This window comes from Saccopteryx leptura, chromosome 3 (assembly GCF_036850995.1).
Source record: "Saccopteryx leptura isolate mSacLep1 chromosome 3, mSacLep1_pri_phased_curated, whole genome shotgun sequence".
NCBI lineage: Eukaryota > Metazoa > Chordata > Mammalia > Chiroptera > Emballonuridae > Saccopteryx > Saccopteryx leptura.
In genome coordinates, this window is record NC_089505.1 from 198,751,493 (window position 1) to 198,773,856 (window position 22,364).

General features: G+C 36.3%; 1 protein-coding gene across 7 annotated transcripts in view; it reads left to right on the forward strand.

Moving 5' to 3' along the window:
* CDKAL1 (CDK5 regulatory subunit associated protein 1 like 1) overlaps positions 1-22,364 on the forward strand; it is an 875,166-nt gene that overhangs the window by 17,087 nt on the left and 835,715 nt on the right. For all 7 annotated transcript variants that reach the window (XR_010750305.1, XM_066377142.1, XM_066377141.1 and 4 more), the window contains one exon: positions 3,060-3,172. Coding sequence is in view for 6 of the 7 variants with exons in the window: in XM_066377142.1 (XP_066233239.1) it covers positions 3,060-3,172 (113 nt within the window). In the remaining variant the exon portion in view is untranslated. The remainder of the gene's footprint in view (positions 1-3,059; positions 3,173-22,364) is intronic.

The window sequence follows — 22,364 nt, forward strand, 5'->3', positions numbered from 1 at the left end:
TATGCATAATGTCTCTTTGAAAAAAATCTTTGGGCCCTGGCAGGTTGGGTCAGTGTATAGAACATCAGCCCAGCGTGCAGAGTCCCAGGTTCAATTCCTTTCAGGGCACACAGGAGAAGCGCCCATCTGCTTCTCTTCCTCTCCCTCTCCTCCTTTTTTCCCTCTTCCTCTCCTGCAGCCAGTGACTCAGTTGTTCAGGGTGTGGCCCTGGGTGCTAAGGCTGGCTCAGCTGATTTTAGCATTGGTCCTAGACAGGGGTCACTGGGTGAATCCTGGTTGGGGTGCATGTGGAAGTCTGTTTCACTATCTCTCACTTGAAAAGGAAATAAAAGATCTTTGAACTTTTAAGAAGAAATATGTACATTTATTTATTTTGAATGTTTTTGCCTGGCCTGTGCTGGTGCAGTGGATAGAGCATAGACGTGGAACGCTGAGGTCACAGGCTTGAAACCCGCTTGCCCAGTCAAAGCACATGTGACAAGTAACCAGTGAAGAACTCCAGTCAAGCAACTATGAGTTTATACTTCTTGCTCTCCGCCTCCCATGAAATAAATAAATAATAAAAATCTTAAAAAGAAAAGATTGAATTTTTTGTTTGTTTTCAGTGAGAGGAGGGAAGGCAGAGACTAACTCATGTTGCATATGTCCTAATTGGGATCCACCTGGTAAGCCCACTAGGGGGCGATACTCTGCCCATCTGGAGTGTTTAGAGTGTTGCTCCATTGCTCAGCAACCGAGTTCTTCTTAGTGCCTGAGGCAGAGGCCATGGAGTCATCCTCAGTGCCCGGGGCCAACTTGCTCCAGTTGAGCCATGGCTGCAGGAGGAGAAAAGAGAGACAGAGGGAGAAGTGAGAGGGGAAGGAGTAGAGAAGCAGATAGGTGCTTTCCCTGTGTGCCTCGACTGGGAATCAAACTCAGGACATCCATAGGCCAGGCCAGTGCTCTACCACTGAGCAAATGGCCAAGGCCAAATGTTTTTTAATTTAGCAAGTTGTTTTTTTTTTAAAAAAGGTGTCACATTGCATGTTCCTTGAAGGCAGGGCCTAGGACAGTATTTAGCATAAAGATAGGACCCTTCCCTCATCTCCCATCTGTTTGATGTTATGTTATGTATCTGGTATGTAGTTTTGTGTTACTTCCAAATTTAAAATTTTTACAGCAATTTTTTTTTTCAAGAGAAACAGATAGGAGGGGAGAAAGATGAGAAGCATCAACTCTAGTTCCAGCACTTTAGTTGTTCACTGGTTGCTTCTCATATGTGCCTTGATGGGGGGCCGGTTCAGTCGAGCCAACGATCCCTTGCTTAAACCAGTGACTTTGTGCTCAAGCCTGTGACCATGGGGTCATGTCCATGATCCTGAGCTCAAGCTGGCCACCTTGGGGTTTCGAACCTGGGACCTCATCATCCCAAATTGACACTGTCCACTGCACCATCACTGGTCAGGCTGGAATTTGTGGTTTTAATGAGAGTGGTGGTTTGGGCATTTGATTTTTCTTAGTAACCTTTCAAATACTTATGGTTCATTATGATAAAGGCATTGGGCACAAGTGAATTATTGTGTTGTTTACATTATTAGGTCACTAGTGAAATTCTAATACAACTTAATATAACCTAGCCAGAAATTATTATGCAGTTAAATAGTTTTAATATGCCTATATTTGTTTATTTAGTAAATTATTGGAGGTTTTAATATACTTGATTATTTTGTTTGGAATGTTAAGCTTTTAAAATATATGGACTTACTTCTATTATTATTATTATTTATTTATTATTTTATTTTATTTTTTTATTTATTCATTTTAGAGAGGAGAGGGAGAGACAGAGAGAGAGAGAGAGAGGAGAGAGAGGAGAGACAGAGAGAGAGAAGGGGGGGAGGAGCTGGAAGCATCAACTCCCATATGTGCCTTGACCAGGCAAGCCCAGGGTTTCGAACCAGCGACCTCAGCATTTCCAGGTCGACGCTTTATCCACTGCGCCACCACAGGTCAGGCACTATTATTTTATTTTTATTTTTGTGTTTTTTCCAAAATGAGAAGTGGGGGGTGGCAGACAGACAGACTCCCACATGTGCCTGACTGGCATCCACCCAGCATGTCCACCAGGGGGTGATGTTCGGTCCATATGGGGCGATGCTCCACTGCAACCGGAGCCATTCTAGCACCTGAGGCGGAGGCCATGCATGGAGCCATTCTCAGTGCCCAGGCAAACTTTGCTCCCATGGAGGGGAAGAGAGAGATAGAGAGAAAGGAGAGCGGGAAGGGTGGAGAAGCAGATGGGTGCTTCTCCTGTGTGCCCTGGCCGGGAATTGAACCTGGGACTTCCACATGCCGGCTGACGCTCTACCGCTGAGCCAACTGGCCAGGGTACTTTTATTTTTATTTTTATTTTATTTAATTTAATTAATTTATTTTTTTAAAATGACTGAAGTTTTTCATGTTTGTCTTGAACATATCCTTAAGGTAATTTCTATTTAATTATAAATTGTTAGGACAATCCAAATTGAAAGCCTTTGCTTTATTTCCTAAAGCTATTACATTTAGAACTCTATTTTATATATGAAGTACTTTTAATAATGCCAGGGGGTGACAGTTTGTCCATTCTGATGCAGTTATTTATATCTCTAAATTATACATTAAGATTGTAACTAGTTATAGAGCCTTTGAGCAGGTAGATGTACTTAGTTTTTCTTTCTTTATCTGTCATTGTTACTGGAACCATTTTTGCTATTGTTACTTGTATGTACCATTCTAGGAGTTGAACTTAGTGGTAGTACATTAATAGTACTGAATTTAAAATACAATTTAGAGAAAAGGTGTTTTTGGGTAGAGATTCTTCTTTGAATTCTTTGGTTATTTTATCTTGATTTTAGCTTTTTGATGTAACAAGGAGCTTATGGATTAAGTTGGTACATTTAATAAACAGCTTGTGAATGGGTTGATCTGAGGGTATTATATTACTATTTATTTTTTCCATAATATGTCCAGAAGTCATCTATTGCTTTTTATTTAAAAAATCCTTTAATGAGACTTACTGTTTTCTTTTATTGATTGTTTAATAGCACCATTCCAGGCATACAGAAGATTTGGATACGAACATGGGGTTGTTCTCATAATAATTCAGATGGAGAATATATGGCTGGACAGCTAGCTGCGTATGGATATAAAATTACAGGTAATGAGATCTGTAATTATTTTATTGATTAAATTTTTCAGAGCTAAGTTTTCTAGAGGTTTGTATTCTAGCTTAGCAATTAAGGGATATTTTAGCATAACAGTGATCTTAAAGCAAAACAAAAAGAGAGCTATTATATATTGTCTACATAACTATGGATTTAATATTTTAAAATAAGTTTAAAAACTATTTTGAAGTAAGTTTAGACTTATAGAAAATAAAATTGCAGGGTTTGTATGTTTTTTCACTCATCTTCCTCTAATATTAACGTCTTACATAATTATAATTAATAAACTAGGAAATTAACATTAGTGCAATACTGTTATCTAAACCACAGATCTTACTTGAACTTTGCAGTTTTCCCATTCATGTCCTTTTTCTCTTCCAGGATCCAACCTAGGATCTCATTTTGCATTTATTTGTAATGTCTCCTTACTCTCCTCCAATCTGTGACAGTTCCTCAGTTTCTTGTCTTTTATGACCTTGAACTTCTGAAGAAAACCAGTTAGTTATTTTGTAGATTGTCTTGCAACTTGGGTTTGTCTGACATTTTCTCATAATTAGAATAAGGTTATGTTAAGCATTTTTTGGCAAGAAGAGTACAGAAGTGGTAGTATATCCTTCTCAGTGCATTATATCAGCGTTCATGATGTCACTATCTTATTACTAGTGCATTAACCGTTGTCGCCAAAGTTCTCCACACTAAAGTTAATATTTTTTCTCATTGTAATGAATAAATATCTTGTTTCTCCTGAACCTTTTTGTCTACTAATTTTAGTATGTCAATGATCTTGTCTGCAAGTCATTACTACATTGTTTGCTTAATGTGATTTTCTGTTTTCTTCCTTCATCCACATTTATTAATTGGAAATTCTTATGGAAGGAAGAGCTGTTATTTGTCATTTACTTATATCAGCATGGACTCATAGGTATATTTTATCCTGTGAGATGTAGTCCGGTACTATCATTATTGATTCTGCTGTTCAGTGCTCCAACTTGGGCCACAGGACCTCAGTCAGGCCGGCTCCTAGGCTGACTCCTGGATCCTCTCAACATGTCTCTGTTCTTTTTGGAGCGTTTTCTTATTTTCTGGAACTGCATGATATTCCAGTTTTCTTTTCCCAGCCTTGGAAGCAACCACTTTTCCAAGGAACCCTGACCCCTTTCATGAAGGGAACGGTGTTTGGAAGGAGATGGAGGTTCTGGACTCTAGTGTGCTCACTGCGCCTCTGGGTCCTCTCATGTGAACTGGGTTGGGAAATGAGCATGGTAACGGTTCATACACACATCTGTGTCTGTCACTGTGTCTGTCTGTATGTATATTAAATGTCACCGTGACTTGAATTCTTTGTGACAGGCACTGGCCCAGTGCTTTATATATGTTATCTTAGTTCTCGTGATGCGAGGAAATATTGGTTTCCTACTTTATAAGTAAGAATGGAGAGGCTGTGTCTTACCTTAAATCACATAGGCAGTAAATTTGCTGTCATTCCAAAACACTGCTCATAGCCACTATTCTGTACCTCACTGTTGCCTTTGCTGTGAAATGGGCAAGTTCTAGCTTCAAGATAGCATGTGAGGGTTGGGGAAAACTGGAACTTGCTCTTTTCATAGTATTGTTTTTTTTCAGCAACTGAATGACCATATGCTATTAATTTTATGTTTCTGATAACTTACTCTTTAGACAGCAAATAATACTGTTGTTCTTTAGCTAAAATACTCAAAATATGGCTTTAGCATTACTTCATAAGTAACTTTTAATATAATTTAGCTTGGGCTTGCCTTAACACATTCTGATGGTGCTAGTTTGATACAATGATCCCCTAAAATATTTAAAAAAATCAGAGCTTGACTTTTCCTAGGTGATATTAATTATCTAACACTTTTTAATTAAAGTTTTAGTTCATTAGCAGTTTGTGTTTGGTCTTATAACACTACTCTTCTGTGTAAATAACAGTCTGATGTGTTTACACAAGAATATTAAGCTTTGTTATGTACACCTAATGTTGGCTTCCTATTTGGGAATAGTAGAATGGGAGAATTAAGGAAACACTCACTTGAATATGAAATTAATATATCTTATTAATGCAGTATATTTTATATGCTTGCATTACTTGTATATACATGTATTAATTTTATATGCTGTTGATTATACCCACTTTAGAAATAGTTTTTAATTCTAGTCTGGTTTGCGTGCAGCAGATTGTAGGAACACTTTTTTCCCTTGTTAGGCCCAGGAAATACAATCAACATTAGCTCTATAAAACGTTTAAGAAGGAAATCTCTATGACTTGATACTTAGTCTCAGGATAAAATATGAGTAATCTCAGGCTTACCTGTGTCAGTAGTCTCTCTCATTATTGTGGAATAGTGGGAGTTTATACAAATTTTATTGCTTAATAATTTGTAGTGTTTTATTAATCAAACACAGACCAAAAATATTTCCATTTAACTACTTAAGTGATTAAAATAGCTATAAAATATAGATTATGTTTAATGTACACAGAAATTATTTAAAACAGTATATAGGGAAATTCAAAATTAGCTCTCAATTACCAATAGTAGATACTTTTACTATTTGGAGAGGAAAGATTATGTGGGTATATACTTGAAATTGGTGCTTTTAACTATGTGATACCAGGAATATAATTACCTGTATTATAACCTGATAGAGTTCTGCTCAGTGAGGGCTTATTAGGGCTTGTTCATTCATTACCTTTTCAGACCCTTTTTATTTTGAGGAAAATGTTGATTCATAATTTGTAAAATAGTGCCTGATTCTGGTTTCAAAGAATGAAACCTACAGTTTCTAGACTGATGGGGTCTGTTCACCTGAGTGCATCAAAGCCTAATCAAATGTGAACAGGAGTGTGCAGCAAAGAAAGTAGAGGTTTATGACCTTGGCTAGTTGGCTCAGTGGATAGAGCGTTGGCCCGGCATACGGCCATCCCGGGTTAGATCCCTGGTTATGGCATACAGAAGAAGCTACCATCCACTTCTCTTCCCCTCCCTCTCCCCCTTCTCTCTCTCTTTCCCTCTCACAGCCAATGGCTTGATGATTGGTTTGAATGACAGCTGGGCACTGAGGATAGCTCGGTTGGTCTGAGTGACAGCCTCTGGTATTTTTGGCAAAGAAAAACCCTTCATATTGTTTGTTAAGTCTTAGAAGTTATTTTAGTAAATAGTCAAACTTTAATGTGTTGTTTTTTTAATACTACATAGAAGTAGGGCCTGCTTCATTAAGAGAGCATTTCCAAATTATATTTTAGAAATGCTTGGTGATAATGTCAAGTCATAAAATCTTATGTTTGAATTAAGAAAATTATCTCTTTATAAAACAAATAAACACTAGATTATTTGGTAAGGAGATAGTATTACAATTGAATGCCTGTAGTGGAACCATAATTCCTGGACCTGGCCATTTAATTTGAAGTAGTTTTAAATTTTGAGACTGCGGTCAATGGGATGTATTAGATTGAAAATATGGAAATGTTTGTATAAGGAATAATTCAAGGACACACTTGTGGTCAGTAGAATTTTAAGGACATTAAAGTTATACTTTTGTGTTTGGACTTGGATTTTTGGAAATTATAATTCTACATAATTAAAGTATGAGTGCATATAAAGTTTCTTAAAAAAAAAAACAAGAACAGTGCCTGCTTTCTTATTTCAGTTTTAAGAACTGGGTGATCATGACATTACACATTGATATCTTGAGTTTATTTATATAATATACTAAGGAGTAGATTGATTCTGTGGGAAGCTAAAAAGGCAGTAGACTTCAACTTATTTAAAATACAACTAAATGAAAAGTGTATGGTATATTATGCTTCTCTTAGGTGACGTACTATTTTGTGCAGGCCAATTCTATATAAAATCAGGATTTTTGTATGCATTTTCAGTTAAGGGAGCTGAATTGTTTAAAAGGTACCATGTGTTGGGGATTTCATGTAAGTTGTTGCAAGTATCAAATGAAATAACTTTGGCATGAAGTTTTGCATATTTCCAGACCGGATGTCTGTGGCTGGAAAATGAAGGACACATGACCGCTCCAGTGTCACCCAGGTATAGGGGCTGAAGCTGACATCGAGACTTATTTGTTGTCTGTTACCACAGCCTCTGCTTCTCTGCACTATGCTATGTAGGCTCTCCAAGTTGATATCTTAAAGGCATTTCAGTTAAAATTCAATATTAATGGCTTTTATTAGAGTAGGGTTTTTTGTTTGTTTATTTTGGAGGGAAGAGAGAAGACAGTATGTACCACTGGGCTCCATACCACAGGAGCATGCTGAGTTTATTAATTGCAGTACTGAGTTAGGAGTTGGAAGTAAGCTGTTTCTTTTGGTTGTACAGAGCAGTATCAGCTTAGAGCTGCCCAGTCCTTTCTCACCTCTTTAATTCTAAATGTGAAGTGATCTCCCAGTGGAACATAAATATATTATCATCTTGATTTGTATTCTTCGTGAATCTCCAGTAGAATTCAATGAAAGAATCATCTACTGTCTTAGCACAGGGCTCTTAACTTTCCTTCCATATGTACCTGTTTATTCTAGTCTTGTTTATTCACCATCACAGTGATTATTTACATATGTATAGTATCTTTACAGTGTAAAATGTGTTCATATTTATTGCTAATTTCATATAGCTTGTACCTGAGATAGAGACAGAATAAAGACTTTGTAAACCTAGGCTTTTAAAAAATTATTAAAGATATTCTGATATTTAGATTTCTGATTTGTATATGTATTAGTAATAAGTATTTGAGATGTTTAGCTATATGCTGAATAGAATATTTTTCTTAATGTAACCCAGAGTTTCTTTGCAGAAATTCTTTATTCTGTAGCCAAAATCGATGCCTTTTATCTGAAGGTTCTGAAGTCCATCTGAATTATAGTGAAAGTAAAATCTATTTTGATCATTTGCAGTGTCTGTAATGCAAATGGAACCACCAGCTTATAAACTTGAACCTTAGCATTTCTAAAGCTGAGAAGTCAAACAGAGAAAGGTTATATAAAGAGAAACAAAGCCATCATACACATTAAAATAGCAATAATATCTGTTGAACTGTAAAATACCCTCCTTATGTGGGTATTTCAGGCTAATTTTATAAGCTTTTACTATCTGTATATATTTTATGGGTTTGAAAACTATAGTCTTAAGATAATCATTTAACTTAAGATAATTATTTAGCTTAACTTGCTAGTAATTCACTTTCACCCTTCCTTCCTGTTACCGTGGACATATTATTATTTATTTATTTTTATTTTTGTATTTTTCCGAAGTTAGAAGCAGGGAGACAGTCAGACAGACTCCTGCATGTACCTGACCGTGATCCACCCAGCATGCCCACCAGGGGGTGATGCTCTGCCATCTGGGTCATTGCTCCGTTGCCACCAGAGTAATTTTAGTGCCTGAGGCAGAGGCCATGGAGCCATCCTCAGTACCTGGGCCAACTTTGCTCCAGTGGAGCCTCGGCTGCGGGAGGAGAAGAGAGAGACAGAGAGGAAGGAGAGGAGGAAGGGTGGAGAAGCAGATGGACGCTTCTCCTGTGTGCCCTGGCTGGGAATCGAACCCTTGACTTCCACACGCCAGGCTGATGCTCTACCGCTGAGCCAACTGGCCAGGGCTCTTTTTTTTTTTTTTAATTTTTAAAAAATTTATTCATTTTAGAAAGGTTGGGGGAGGGTAGAGAGCGAGAAAAGGGGGGAGGAGCAGGAAGCATCAACTCCCATATGTGCCTTGACCAGGCAAACCCAGGCTTTGAACTGGCGATCTCAGCGATCCAGGTTGATGCTGTATCCACTGCGTCACCACCGGTCAGGCCAGGGCTCTTTTTTTTTATTTTATTTATTTTTATTTTTATTTTTTATTTTTTTACAGAGACAAGAGAGAGATTCAGAGAGAGAGATAGACAGGGGACAGACAGTCAGGAACGGAGAGATGAGAAGCATCAATCATTAGTTTCTCGTTGCACATTGCGACACCTTAGTTGTTCATTGATTGCTTTCTCATATGTGCCTTGACTGGGGGCCTTCAGCAGACTGAATAACTCCTTGCTTGAGCCAGCGACCTTGGCCTCAAGCTGGTGAGCTTTTGCTCAAACCAGATGAGCCCGCACTCAAGCTGGTGGCCTCAGGGTCTCGAACCTGGGTCTTCCTCATCCCAGTCTGACGCTCTATCCACTGCGCCACTGCCTGGTCAGGCTCTTTTTTTTATTTTTAATTTTTAAAAAAATTTTTGATGAGAGAGAGGAGTGGGTTGGGAAGAGAGAAGCATCAACTCATTGTTCCACTTAGTTGTTCCATTTTGTTGTGTGCTCATTGCTTCTCCTACATGCCCTGACCAGGGATCAAACCTGCTACCTTGGTGTGACAGGATGAAGGTTTGTCAACTGAGCCGCCTGACCAGGGCCTGTAGAAATATTCTTATTATTTTATTCAAATGAGCAACTAAGAATATTATTCACAAAGCCTCAATTTTTTTCTAGTTATTTTTGCCCTTGTTATTTTACATAGGAAGTTGAGAATTTTATTACAAGCTGGCTTTGTGTGAAGATCTGACAGCACGGGGCATTAGAAGTAGACATTTTCAGGGTGTGGCTTCCAACAAAAGAGTGGTGTAGCAATTGTGGTACTGAGGACAGTTGTTACTGGATCGCTGAGCTTTATGTCTTCTGTCAAGTCTCCAAGAAACTCAACTTTCAAGGATAGAAGTCTTAAAGAGGTTTGGTAGCTTCCCTTCCTTTTATCTCCTCGGATAACAAATGCAAAACACCTCACAAGGTTAGAATTTGGTGAGAGAAAATAATTTGGAGATATTTAAATGTAAATGAGACCTCTAGGCACATTGCATTGCAGTATGATAAACAGTTGGGTTGAAACAGTAAATGTATGAATAAGACCGCTTTTTTTGGTTTGTTTAAATTTAAAATCCATATCTTGTATTATAGGTAGATGCAGTTTGGGAATCCTATAGTAGGAGTTATGGAGTGGCCAGCCTGGGCTGGGAAAACCCCTTTTGTGATCTCAGAAGGAGCCGAGTAAAAATGGGCTCTTCACACCACATTTCCTTTGTTGAGGAAAGTCAGTTGGGAACGCTGACAAAGTAAAGGGTGCATTGGCTGAAGGGGGGTTAAAACATGATTTTTTAAAGTGGAAATTGCAGAGGACATCATATGGAATATGAACTGATACTCATAAACAGACTAACGTGTGGTGGTTATAGAGGGAGGAGGGGTGAGAGGGGTGGCAAAGGGGCCAAAGATCAGGTGATGGAAGATGATTTGACTTTAATGTACGGATCATGTATTATAGAAATATATATGCACTTACCATGTGCCCTGGCCAGATACTTCGTTTGGTTAGTGCATAGTCCCAATATGCAAAGGTTGCTGGTTCGAAACCTGGTCAGGGCATGTACAGAAATGGATTGATGTTTCCATCTCTTTCCCTCCCTTTAAAAAAAAAAAAAAAAAGTGAATGTACACTTGAAACCTGTATAATCCTATTAAGCAATGTCACCCTCAAAAATTTAATTTAAAAAAAGAAAAGAAAATGGCCAGATGATAAACTACCATGAAAGATTGACTTACAAGCCCTAGCTGGATAGCGCGGTTGGTTGGAGCTTTGTTCTGAAGCGTCTGTGCCAGTTTAGATCCCAGGATCAGGCACATATAGGAGCAGATCTATGTTCCTTTCTCTGTCTCACTCCTTCTCTCTTCCTCTCTCTCTCAAATCAGTAAAATTAGAAAAAAAGGATTCACTTAAAATCTTTTTTACATTGTCATGTTTTATCTTGGGGATAATTATTTTTTTGAGATACTGACACTTAAATAGTGTTGGTTCTTTTGGTCTTTATTTAAAATTTTAGTGGGTTTGGATGAAAGAAATGATGTATTTTTAGCTCTTGGACAATAGATGGCAGTATTTTATTACATAATCCCTGTAGTTATACATGAAAAGTGAATTTCATGGTACAAATAGTCTGATAAAATTATTTAATGCTGTTAAATTAATTAACACTTTATTTTTCTTGATTTATTGCTTTTGAAACTTTTTACTAGTATTTATATAAGAATTGAACAAACAGACCCTGTCAGAGATAGTGTGATCCTGTGCAGATATCAGCCTGCAGTATGTATGTTGGAGACCAGATGTGAAATAATTCATTCATTGACTTCCTTCTTGACATCTCTCTGTTGCCCTGACTGTGCTTGTCTTAGAATGTGGTCATTGTCCTCTTGGCCATAGGAGCCGTCTGGTGGGAGCTTTTGAATTGGAGGAAAAACATTTGTTACCTTGATATATTACATTGCTTTCACACTTAACTAAAAACTAACCACATAAAATGCAACTGGAATTGCTCTTTAATCCTCAAATCTATTAACATATGTTAAGGTTAAAGAGGCTTAATGTTGAAAGAGAATGGAGTAAAATACAGTCCTTAGGAATGTCCCTCCCATTTCCACTTTACCAAGATATGTTTATGGTTAATTTAAGGGGAAGTGATTTGAATGGCCAGACATTTTCAGAGACTTTTCTTTTGGCCTTTTCTTATATGTATGTATGTATGTGTATATATAATATATATATATATAATATAATATATATAAATATATATATTATTCATACACACAATATGTATATATTACGTATGTACAATATGTGCATAATATACAATATGTAGTTTGATGATTCTCGAATTCAGGAGTTTCTGAGAACTTGGGTGATTTAAAGGCTTTCTTTTTTTTGAGGTAATTGTGACTCCACATTATAGCACTAATTTGATTATTTCAGATCCTAACTCCTTGTATCACTGCATGCAGCTCTGCTTATACTGCTGCCATTCAGCTTATTGTCCCTGACTTAGAGACACAGAGAGCCTGGCCCCCTAGCTAGTTCCTGCCTTAGAGTAATTTATCTCTTTTACTTGATCTCCCCTGTGGCATCAGTTCCTTCTGTCCTAGTCATCTTTACCTTTGACATCTCAGAGAAACTGCTGGTTACTGATTAAGAGCAAATTGTAGTTGGCTATTACTATTAAGCCAGACTGTAAAAGCAGCTATTGTATTAGCTCTATGGGCAAATGACAATATCTCTGTGCTACAATGTCCTCATTTATTTAATGAAGATGATAATAGTAGACAATTGTAGTCTAAAGATTGTTAGTGCATGTGAGCTGTTCAATGTGTGTTATTATTATCATCATTAAACATAGTACCTGGCACAAAACAGGAACTAGGGTTTTTGTGTGTGTTAGTGAAGAAATAAAAACAATTTTTTTGATTATAATTTTTTGAAGTATCTTTATTCCTATGTTTATAAAAGAATTAAAAAAAGTATATTGTAAAGGTTAAATAAATGTGGTGTGTGTGTCTGTGCATGTGAATCCCATGAGTTTTTTCAGTAGAATCCCATTTAGGGGGCTGTCAGATCCAGTCTCAACCGTCTTGACGTGTCTTGGGTAAGCTCCTCATACTATCACTTTTCCTGACATGGACATTACAAATTATATTGAATCAGAAATCTAATTTAATCCATTCTTATTAAAGTAGAAGAAGTAATTGCTTTCAATTTGGAATTGAATTCAGTATTAGAAATTTTGATGTTCCTTCAAACTTAATAAAATTTTGTTATGTATATTTCCATGTACTATATTTGTGGGTATGCCTGTGCACTTGCAGAGAGAAGTGATCTTGGAGTTTGACTTGTGTTAAAATGCTGAGTTATTTGCAGCGATGGTTAAGGGAGCATAGCATAAGGGTGGCAGTGAGAATGGCACTTTCTCATTCTTTTTTCTCTTTCAATTCAGGGAATAAATAAAGCTGGGAGAAACAAAACTAAGGGCCTTCAAAATGGAATTTTTTTTCATCCATTCAGAAATAGGGGAAGAAACTTAAGAGTCTCTAGAGACGACTTGGAATGTTGTTTATTCGTGAGGGTTAGCATCCAGCCCTTCTAATGATGAAGAAGGAGTTGTGGGGAAAACAGAATCCTTCAAAAATATCTTCTTAGCATTATATACAGTCTTTCCCACTAAATCATTTTTTAGAAAAAGCTAAGTTTACCAAATTTCTTGTCTTACACTCTGCTTTCTCTTGCATGTGTTATGAACAAGAGGTGACACTAATTAAGGACCTAAATACGCTTCTGAGGAGTTACTGTTTAATTATTGCATTGATCATAAGTTCTGTCTCACAGTGGAGCACTGTGGCCCAGCCTTCTGACTTGCTCTTTGCTCATATTTTTAGTGTTTTCAGTAAACATTTTAGCTACCATCATATTAGCTATTGTCTTTTTTTTGCTTCCTATTGAGTTGCTATGTAATTTAAGACAGAATCATTACTTAACTGATTTTGAAGTCTGCTCTATAAAGAACTATTTGATGATTGCAATTTGAGTAAAATTTATTTTAACAAGTGAATCAAAGATAAAGATAGATTATTGAGAGTGTTTTTTTCTTTCCATATGGGAGCTGATTATGAGCGAGCTTATAAAGATAAAGGAAACTATGAGGGTGTTCCAGCATAAATATGTTAACCATTCAGGAAATCATTGGGAGATGTAAAGTGGAAGACATTGATAATGGTACATAGACATCTAACTGGAAGATCACATTTAGGCAAAGAAGCTTTAGAAAGAGCATTTGAAGCTTATCATTTCATCTCATTTGCAGCAGGTTTTTATCTTGTGATTTAGGTAAGTTGCAAATCATGTGCAGGCCGTAAACAAGGGTGATTTTTTCCTGGAAAAAAAAGAAGCCTTTGCTGTTTTAAATGAAGGGCTTTTTTCTGTTAGCATAGAGATAGGAAGAATACTGTACTAGATTAAGAGTCTGTTTCTGTGAAATGTAAACAGCTCTGTGAATGTAGTCAGTGTGTATTCATGTAATAAACATAAATATTTTTTCCTTACATATGTATAAAAAACTGTAAAAACAATAAAGTTATTTTGTTAAATCTCATGCCACATAGAAGTGTGTTTATTACTTGTAACATAGGATAATCATGGGACTTGACTCATATAATGTTTAAGGACTTAATGTTGGAATTTAAAAAATAGCAATTTTGAGCCAGTTATGGCTCAGCTGTTCTTAACTGAGGGATGTTTGGATAAAGTCTTTAAAATTTTCTAAGCCTTTATTTTCTTTGAAATGAAGTGATGCTTTCCCAATTTTATGAAATTGAAATGAAAGCATATAAACATGAAGTAATATTTTTGTTATTGAAAATATTTATAAGTTTAAAAATAAATAACTCATTTACTTACTAAGTTTCAATATTATTGAATTGTTAGCTAATGTTTTTTTAATTCCTTGCTTTACTTTCTTTCATCTTTGTTACATTAAAGATATTTTTGTAAAATTTAGAGCTCAATTCCTAAATATACCAAAAGGTGGCACTGTTTACCTATGTATAATATTTTAATTTGCGATGAAAAAATGTGTTCGATGTTTTAGCTGCAAATATTTTAAATTGAGGTTATATTTTTTACATTTAATTTTCTATTTTGTAAGTGGATCTTTAATTCATGTAAGGTTTTCTAGGACCAGGTTTCATTTTTATTTTGAAATGATTTGGAAATTCAGAGATTTAACAATCATTTTCTAGACATAAACTGTATAATCCAGAATAATTAATGATAAAACCTTGTATTAATGTGACAGCTAATGTTTCATGGAAAACATAGTTGCTTTTGTATAGCAAAAACCATTAATTTTTTAAGCATCTAAAAACAATCCAGTGATTAAAACATAACAGCCATAAATAAATGATTCATGTGGCTTTTAGGTTGAACCACATAGGTTTATCTCTTCTGGAGTGTTATTTTCTGTTAAAAGTATCTTTAAAAATTTGAATCTTTCATTGTTTGAATTTCTTGCTGACAGTGGTGTGATGAAAGAAAATCTAGGTTCTATGAATAGCTTCTCTCAGTGAGAAATACAAAAATTAGATAATATGAAGTTGACTTGAAGTGAGGATTGTTTATAGAGCAGGATTTGGTGAATATATGTCCCATACAGTTAGGTGAAAACCTCCTGATTGTTCATTCATGGAGTATATTACATCCAACATGGTTTATGACCCAAGCCAGGTAATGCAAGTAGATTCATTCTCTTTATGTTCAATTAAACCTATCATTAGTTGTTTTTCAGTAGAGGCAGAATTTGCCATTGCTTTTTTACTGGAAGTAGAAACACACAAAATCACAAAATGCTTCTGTTACTAATATGAAAGCTTGATAATTGTTTTGGGGGTATCTAAGATAATTTCAAGTGTGTTTCCACTGTTTCAATTCAGTGTAATTTGTATGTTTCAGGTGTTTTTTTTGTTTTATTTTTTTGTTAAATATTACTTTTAGGGTACTAATCCTTAGAAATAAAGAGTTTACATCTTTTCCATTAAAAACTCATCTTCAAAAAAACCCCCAAACAATAAAACAACTCATCTTCATAATTCTGAAGTAACTCCCTGTTACTAAATGTATGTATTTTGGGGGAAGTTGGTGAGACATTGAGAAGTCAGAGGTTTGTTTTTTGATCAGGTCAGTGTATTATGTTCTTATGTTCAGTGTTCACTCTTGTTTCTGCCTTTGTTGAAGTTGGTAATATGATACATATGTGATTTGTCTTAATTGATTAAAAATGCATAATTAAAGGAGGATTTGATTATTCAGCAACTGTTCCTGTAGCTAAAGACAATCATTTAGACATTTTCTTTCAGTATTTGACAGTTGTTCTGTGAGCTATAGATAGCATGGAAAAATTGAAGGAATGCATTGTGGCACTTTACTACTTTAGAGCCCATACTGTTAGGATAGTCTTATTGTAGAGATTCAGAAACAGTGTTTTAATTATTTAGCAAGAAACTGATATACTATTTCACTTATTCTTTTTGTAGTTGTAAATTTCTATGGATCTGATAAATAACAGATTTATTTTCCTAAATGACTTTGTGTTTTCAGTTTTTGTAAGAATATGATGAACACTCAAAATGATTTTTATTTATTTATTTATTTATTTATTTTTTCAAATTTATTTATTCATTTTAGAGAGGAGAGGGAGAGACAAAGGGAGAGAGAGAGAGGAGAGACAGAGAGAGAGAAGGGGGGAGGAGCTGGAAGCATCAGCTCCCATATGTGCCTTGACCAGGCAAGCCCAGGGTTTCGAACCGGCGACCTGAGCATTTCCAAGTCAACGCTTTATCCACTGTGCCACCACAGGTCAGGCACAAAATGATTTTTAAAAAATATGTTTCTGGCCTGACCTGTGGTGGCGTAGTGGATAAAGCGTCGACTTGGAAATGCTGAGGTCGCCGGTTCGAAACCCTGGGCTTGCCTGGTCAAGGCACATATGGGAGTTGATGCTTCCTGCTCCTCCCTCCCTTCCCTCTCTGTCTCTCTCCTCTCTCTCTTTCCCTCTCTCTCTCCTTTCTAAAATGAATAAATAAATAATAAAAAATATATGTTTCTGGACACTAAATGGAGAAGGATAGCTATAGTGTCCCAAAAATGCTTTCCTCAGGTTTCCTTTTTACCCCTTTCCCCAACCCAGGCTCTCCATAATTTAAATTTACTTCTCTGGGTAGAAGCTGAGTTCGTCAGATGTGATATTATACAAGCAATACTTTTTTTTCTCCAAATAATACTTGTGATTAAACGAAATCCAATCAAACAGCATTATATATTTGTGATGAAAAAGAGGTCTATCTTGCAGGCTTCATTTAAGGCTCCTTTAGATACCTAATAATAATGTGCTAATTTATGCTGATGGTATTACCTCATGACCCGTCTGTATGGCCTAGATATGTTAATCTGTTATAGCTTTTTAATTTCAGTCATCTGTGTTGGTTGAATATGCTTGTTTCTTCATAATACCATTCGCCAGTCTATGTCAAGGACTGAAATAGAACAAGAAAAAGTGTATTTCAGAATCACTTTCTTTAAGCATGATTAGTAATAGAGATTATAAAATAGACATAACTTAAAAGACTGTTACATCTGAACAGTGATTGAAAATATAAGTACTATCAGCTTTTAATTAGAGAAGAGAGTTGGGGTCATTGGTTTTATTAAGCAAGGGCTTATTAACATCTTTTTATTTTTTTATTTTTTAGAATGTCAATGAGAAAATATCACTAGAATGAGGTATAGATGCAATATGCAGTTTTTTAGAAGTCAACCATTGTATTACACCCGTTTTTCTAATTCCTAAGTTTTAAGGGTTATGTGTCTAAAAATCCTCATGGGAGGAGAATACTGTATGTGGTTGAGAATTTCAAGACCTTAAGATAAACAGGATAAGGACAATCAATGCCTAAAACATGTGAGAACTAAATTATTTCTTAAAATTTGTTAAAATAAAAATGTCATAGAAGGAAAATAATTTATATGACTTAAATGTAATTCATTTATTATTCTTTATCCACAGAAACCTCTTATAAATTATTTTTATCTTTTCTACTGAATGTATTTATAGTAGGAGGGGCTTTTCTTTTTTCCTTTTTGTATTTAGCTCTTCATCTGCAAGGATAACACTTCTTTAGCGTTGCCTTGAAGCAGTTGTCTCCTGTTGTTGGGTCTCAGCTGGATCTGAAACACTGATCAATTCAAATGTCTGAAAAACCTGGGATAATTTTTAAATTAGCTTACTCAGTATAATTGAATAAGTAGTTCTCAAACATCTCTGAACTTGTGACTTCTTGTTTCTAAAATGGGTTATAGAATTGTGAAAATTAATAAATGGTAGATAAATGTTAGCTGTTATTATATTAAGCACTAATAAAGAAAATTCACCAGTATATATAAACGTTTTAAGTATGAGTCTCTGAAATGAACTAGTAACTTAATGGAATTTGATTCAAACATGTGTTTAATCCATTTTAATCTATTTAAACATCTTTTAGTTTTATGTGTTTCTTGCACATATTTTTCTGATGGTGTTATTTAGGAAATGAGGCAAAATAGGATATTGAAGTAACATAATACATGTTACTTTGGGGAACCAGTGAGGCAGAAGAGTGATTTCATAGAAGTAATAAGAGATTAGGTGTGGGAAGATTTGAGGTCTTGCTTCAAAGATGATATTATTAGTGAGCTTATTTTTTTTTCAGCTTTTTAAATCTCATCTGTGAAGAAACCCATTTTGACTATTCCAGAAGTGTGAGGGGTGGGTCATCTTTTTTTCACATACATTGTCTTACTTTGATGGAGGTAAAGCACTACATCAAAAAATGTCAGGTGTAAAATCCTTCTTGAACATTTCTAACTGTATTGTTCCCTACCATTTTCACCGGCACTTCCTAAAATCCTCAACACTTAATTATCCTTTACACAAGGCTATGACTAGGACTGTCTTTACTTGTTGCACTTAATAGACTATTAGAATTATTTGTTTACAATTCTCTCCTGTTAGACTGAACCTGAGTAATGAGATAGCCCTTTTTTCTTGTATTCCTAGTACCCACTAATCATATTTTTGTCTATAATAAGCACTCAGTGTTCGTTGAATGAATTTATATCAATATTCGTGTAATTTGTGAGAAATAAGTATGATTTACTAAATGACAGAGTTGTTTTCTCATTTGTGTTGCCCTTTTTACTAGTAGGTGTAAAACACTGATGATTTACTACCTCCTGAAAGAATTAAATTTAGCATTTTTCTAGTTCAGGTAGTCTTTTATAAATTTTTTAGACCCTTTTATGAGCCTGACCATAGTAAATGGCCTTATTGGGGCTTAACAGATACTATGATTCATGGGAACTGTAAGTATAGATTTCATGCTTAAAGTGACTGAATAAAATAGGCACATTGTTCTTTGTTAGTTTCCTCAATTGGTTCTTTTAATTTTCCTGTGTTTACTGGTGATACCTTAAGGCATCTGGCCAGAGTTGAGTATTTCTTCCTGACTCATCATTCTTTTTGCCACCTGCCAAAGAAATACTTTTACTTTGGTCAAGAGCATTTGGAGTTAGATTTCATTATTGGTGTAGGTCATGGACCACCTGTTAAGTCTAAATGTCATGTTAATTAGCATTGACTGCCCTCCACTAGAATGCTTAATTCTTGTGCTCTGCTGTTTTAAATTTAAAGGTGTTATGGAGGATGGAAAAACCTTTTCTCTGAATAAGAAACTATGTAGCTACCAAATTTGAGGATTCTCTCCCCATTCCCAGTACGATTTTTATTTGTGTGAAGTCTAGTATGTATTAAATTTACTGTTATGTGGTCTTTCAGGATCATTATAATTTTTTTCTTAGGTAAAATTCACTCCTTTCTGAGATTATTTAGATAAGAAGAAATCAAGGGTTGGGAATTAAAGAGGAAGAAAAATGGCTGATAGGTCAAGAAAAGATACTCCTGGGCTCTGGCACTTACCTCTGAAAGCAGGGAGGGAGCTGAGATCTGTGTTGGGGGCATTCCTGGAACCTTGTGGGACCCCAGAAAATGGGAGTCTGTTACAGTAAGAAAGGAATCAGTTGGACTTATAAATATTTGGGTACAATGAAAGCTTCTTAGAAAGCATTTTATCTATTGCAAGTCAAAAGAAATTTACTCACATTTGAATGAAATTGTAGAAGGTAAATACCTGAATTTTCTAGAAAGTGAGATCGTTAGAGATCCTTAAAAACATGGTATCCATCATTACAAACTGGAAGAGTAAAATATCACTTCTTTTCTTTTCTTTTAGTACTACAGTCTATTATAAATTTAAAACACATTGGTAGGGCCTTCCATGAGTTCTTCTTCTATCTTTGATCTCCCTATCTTAGCTTCCCATTAGATCTTAAAATTCCCTTCAAATATATTCTCTTGCTATTTACAGAAACATTAGCCGCCTGATTGGGGAGGGACAACTTTGCAGATATATCTCTATGAGGGGAAACCTATGTCAATCTTGAGAAAGAGGGTTGTGTGGAGCTTGAAGAAGAAGTGCCAAACCTGACCAGGCGGTGGCGCAGTGGATAGAGCGTCGGACTGGGATGCTGAGGACCCAGTTTCGAGACCCCGAGGTCGCCAGCTTGAGCGCGGGCTCATCTGGTTTGAGCAAAAGCTCACCAACTTGGACCCAAGGTTGCTGGCTCGAGCAAGGGGTTACTCAGTTTGCTGAAGGCCCGTGGTCAAGGCACATATGAGAAAGCAATCAATGAACAACTAAGGTGTTGCAATGCGCATCGAAAAACCAGTGATTGATGCTTCTCATCTCTCCGTTCCTGTCTGTCTGTCCCTGTCTATCCCTCTCTCTGATTGTCTCTGTCTCTGTTAAAAAAAAAAAAAAAAGAATAAGTGCCAAGGTGGGAGAAAGAATAAGGAAAAGCTTGATGTTAAAGCAGCATCTCTTAACTTAGATTCTGTGCAGGGTTGACCAATTTGCCTTGTGATCTTGGCCAAGCCATTTGTCTTTTTTTTTTTTTTTTCTGAAGTTGGAAACGGAGAGGCAGTCAGACAGACTCCCGCATGTGCCTGACCGGGATCCACCCGGCACACCCACCAGGGGGCGATGCTCTGCCCATCTGGGGCATCGCTCTGTTGCAACCAGAGCCATTCTAGTGCCTGAGGCAGAAGCCATGGAGCCATCCTCAGCGCCCAAGCCAACTTTGCTCCAGTGGAGCCTTGGCTGCGGGAGGGGAAGAGAGAGACAGAGAGGAAGGAGAGGGGGAGGGGTGGAGAAGCAGATGGGTGCTTCTCCTGTGTGCCCTGGCCGGGAATCAAACCCGGGACTCCTGCACGCCAGGCCGACGCTCTACCACTGAGCCAGCCGGCCAGGGCCATTTAGTCTTTTTGAGCCTCAGTTTACTTACACATCAAATAAGTTGAACTCCACTCCAGTGTTTGCTGGTTCTTTATAAAATCATTTATTCATTTGATTTTCATCATGGGCCGGCGTGCTATGTATTTACCAGTGAACAAGATAGGTAGGTCTCATCCTTGTACAAAGACTCCTATTTTTGTTGACCTTTCCTTTTTCCTCTTCTTCCCTTATGTAGAAATGGGGTGAATAATGAGGAAATGAAGCAACGTGAAATATTAACAAACTTGGGGACTTGTCTGCTTTTATTTACAAAGTAAATCAGCATTTTTTTTGGGGGGGGATCAGAATTTGTAGAGAACAATCTAGCTTTTTAAAAATGTTACTAAAATTAAGAAGTGAATTATTGCCCTGGTTGGTAAGCTCAGTTGGTTAGAACGTTGTCCCTTTGCACCAAGGTTGCAGGTTTGATCCCTGGTTGGGGCACATACAAGCATCAACCAGTGAGTGTGTAAGTAAGTGGAACAACAATGTCTCTTTCTCGCCCTCCCTCCCTTTCTGGCTCTTGTTCTAAAATCAGTCAAAAAAAATTTAAAGAATGACCTGTTAGTGGAAATTATTGAGTGACATGGGAGAGAGAGAAGTGGAAGACTGAGCTAGAGAACGACCTTGTTTAAGTTTAGGGGTTCCAGGTATAAATGGAAAATAGTCATCCTTGACAGTGAAAAGTAATTTTTAAAATACTAGAGCATTTTTGGGGTTGATTACTCATACTTCTGTATATGCTGAAGGTCAGATGAATTTTTTTTTATTTTATTTTTTATTTTTTGCTGGAGGACTTCTTTGATATCAATCAGCTCTAATATCCTGAGTTTTATACCTTTAATCTGGAGAATTGAAGTTTATTGTCTTACAAAAGGGGAAAATAATTCAAATGGTATAAGTAAAAATGAAAGAAGTAAAAATTTACTTAAGTAATACAATGAGGCATCCAACATGAAGAAAAATCCCACTTTGCCTTTTAGATGGAGATGAGCCTATGGTCTGCATAGCAACCACACATGTTCCAGGGTGAGGAACTGTTGAGGCGGCAGGCTCGCTCCATCCATAGAACTTAAAACTGACTTTTTCAGAGATACTGATGAAAGCAACTGAATTTATTGGTTATCAGGTAGTGAGAATAAGTTCAATTTTCGCCAGACCTCTGACAATTAGAGGTTGGTTCTAGCATATCTAATGCTTAAGTTTCAAGGCTACCTCTATTTGAGAGCTGTTTTGGGGAGATAACCTTGTAACACATACATTTTAATGAGTACATTACTTTTACCACCTGCTGAAGTAGACTTGGAGTGACTACTGACCTGAAGTGAATGCCTGTGTTCAATATTAATATGGCATGTCTGGATCCAGACAGCAATCTTTCATTTTGACATGCATATAGTCAAA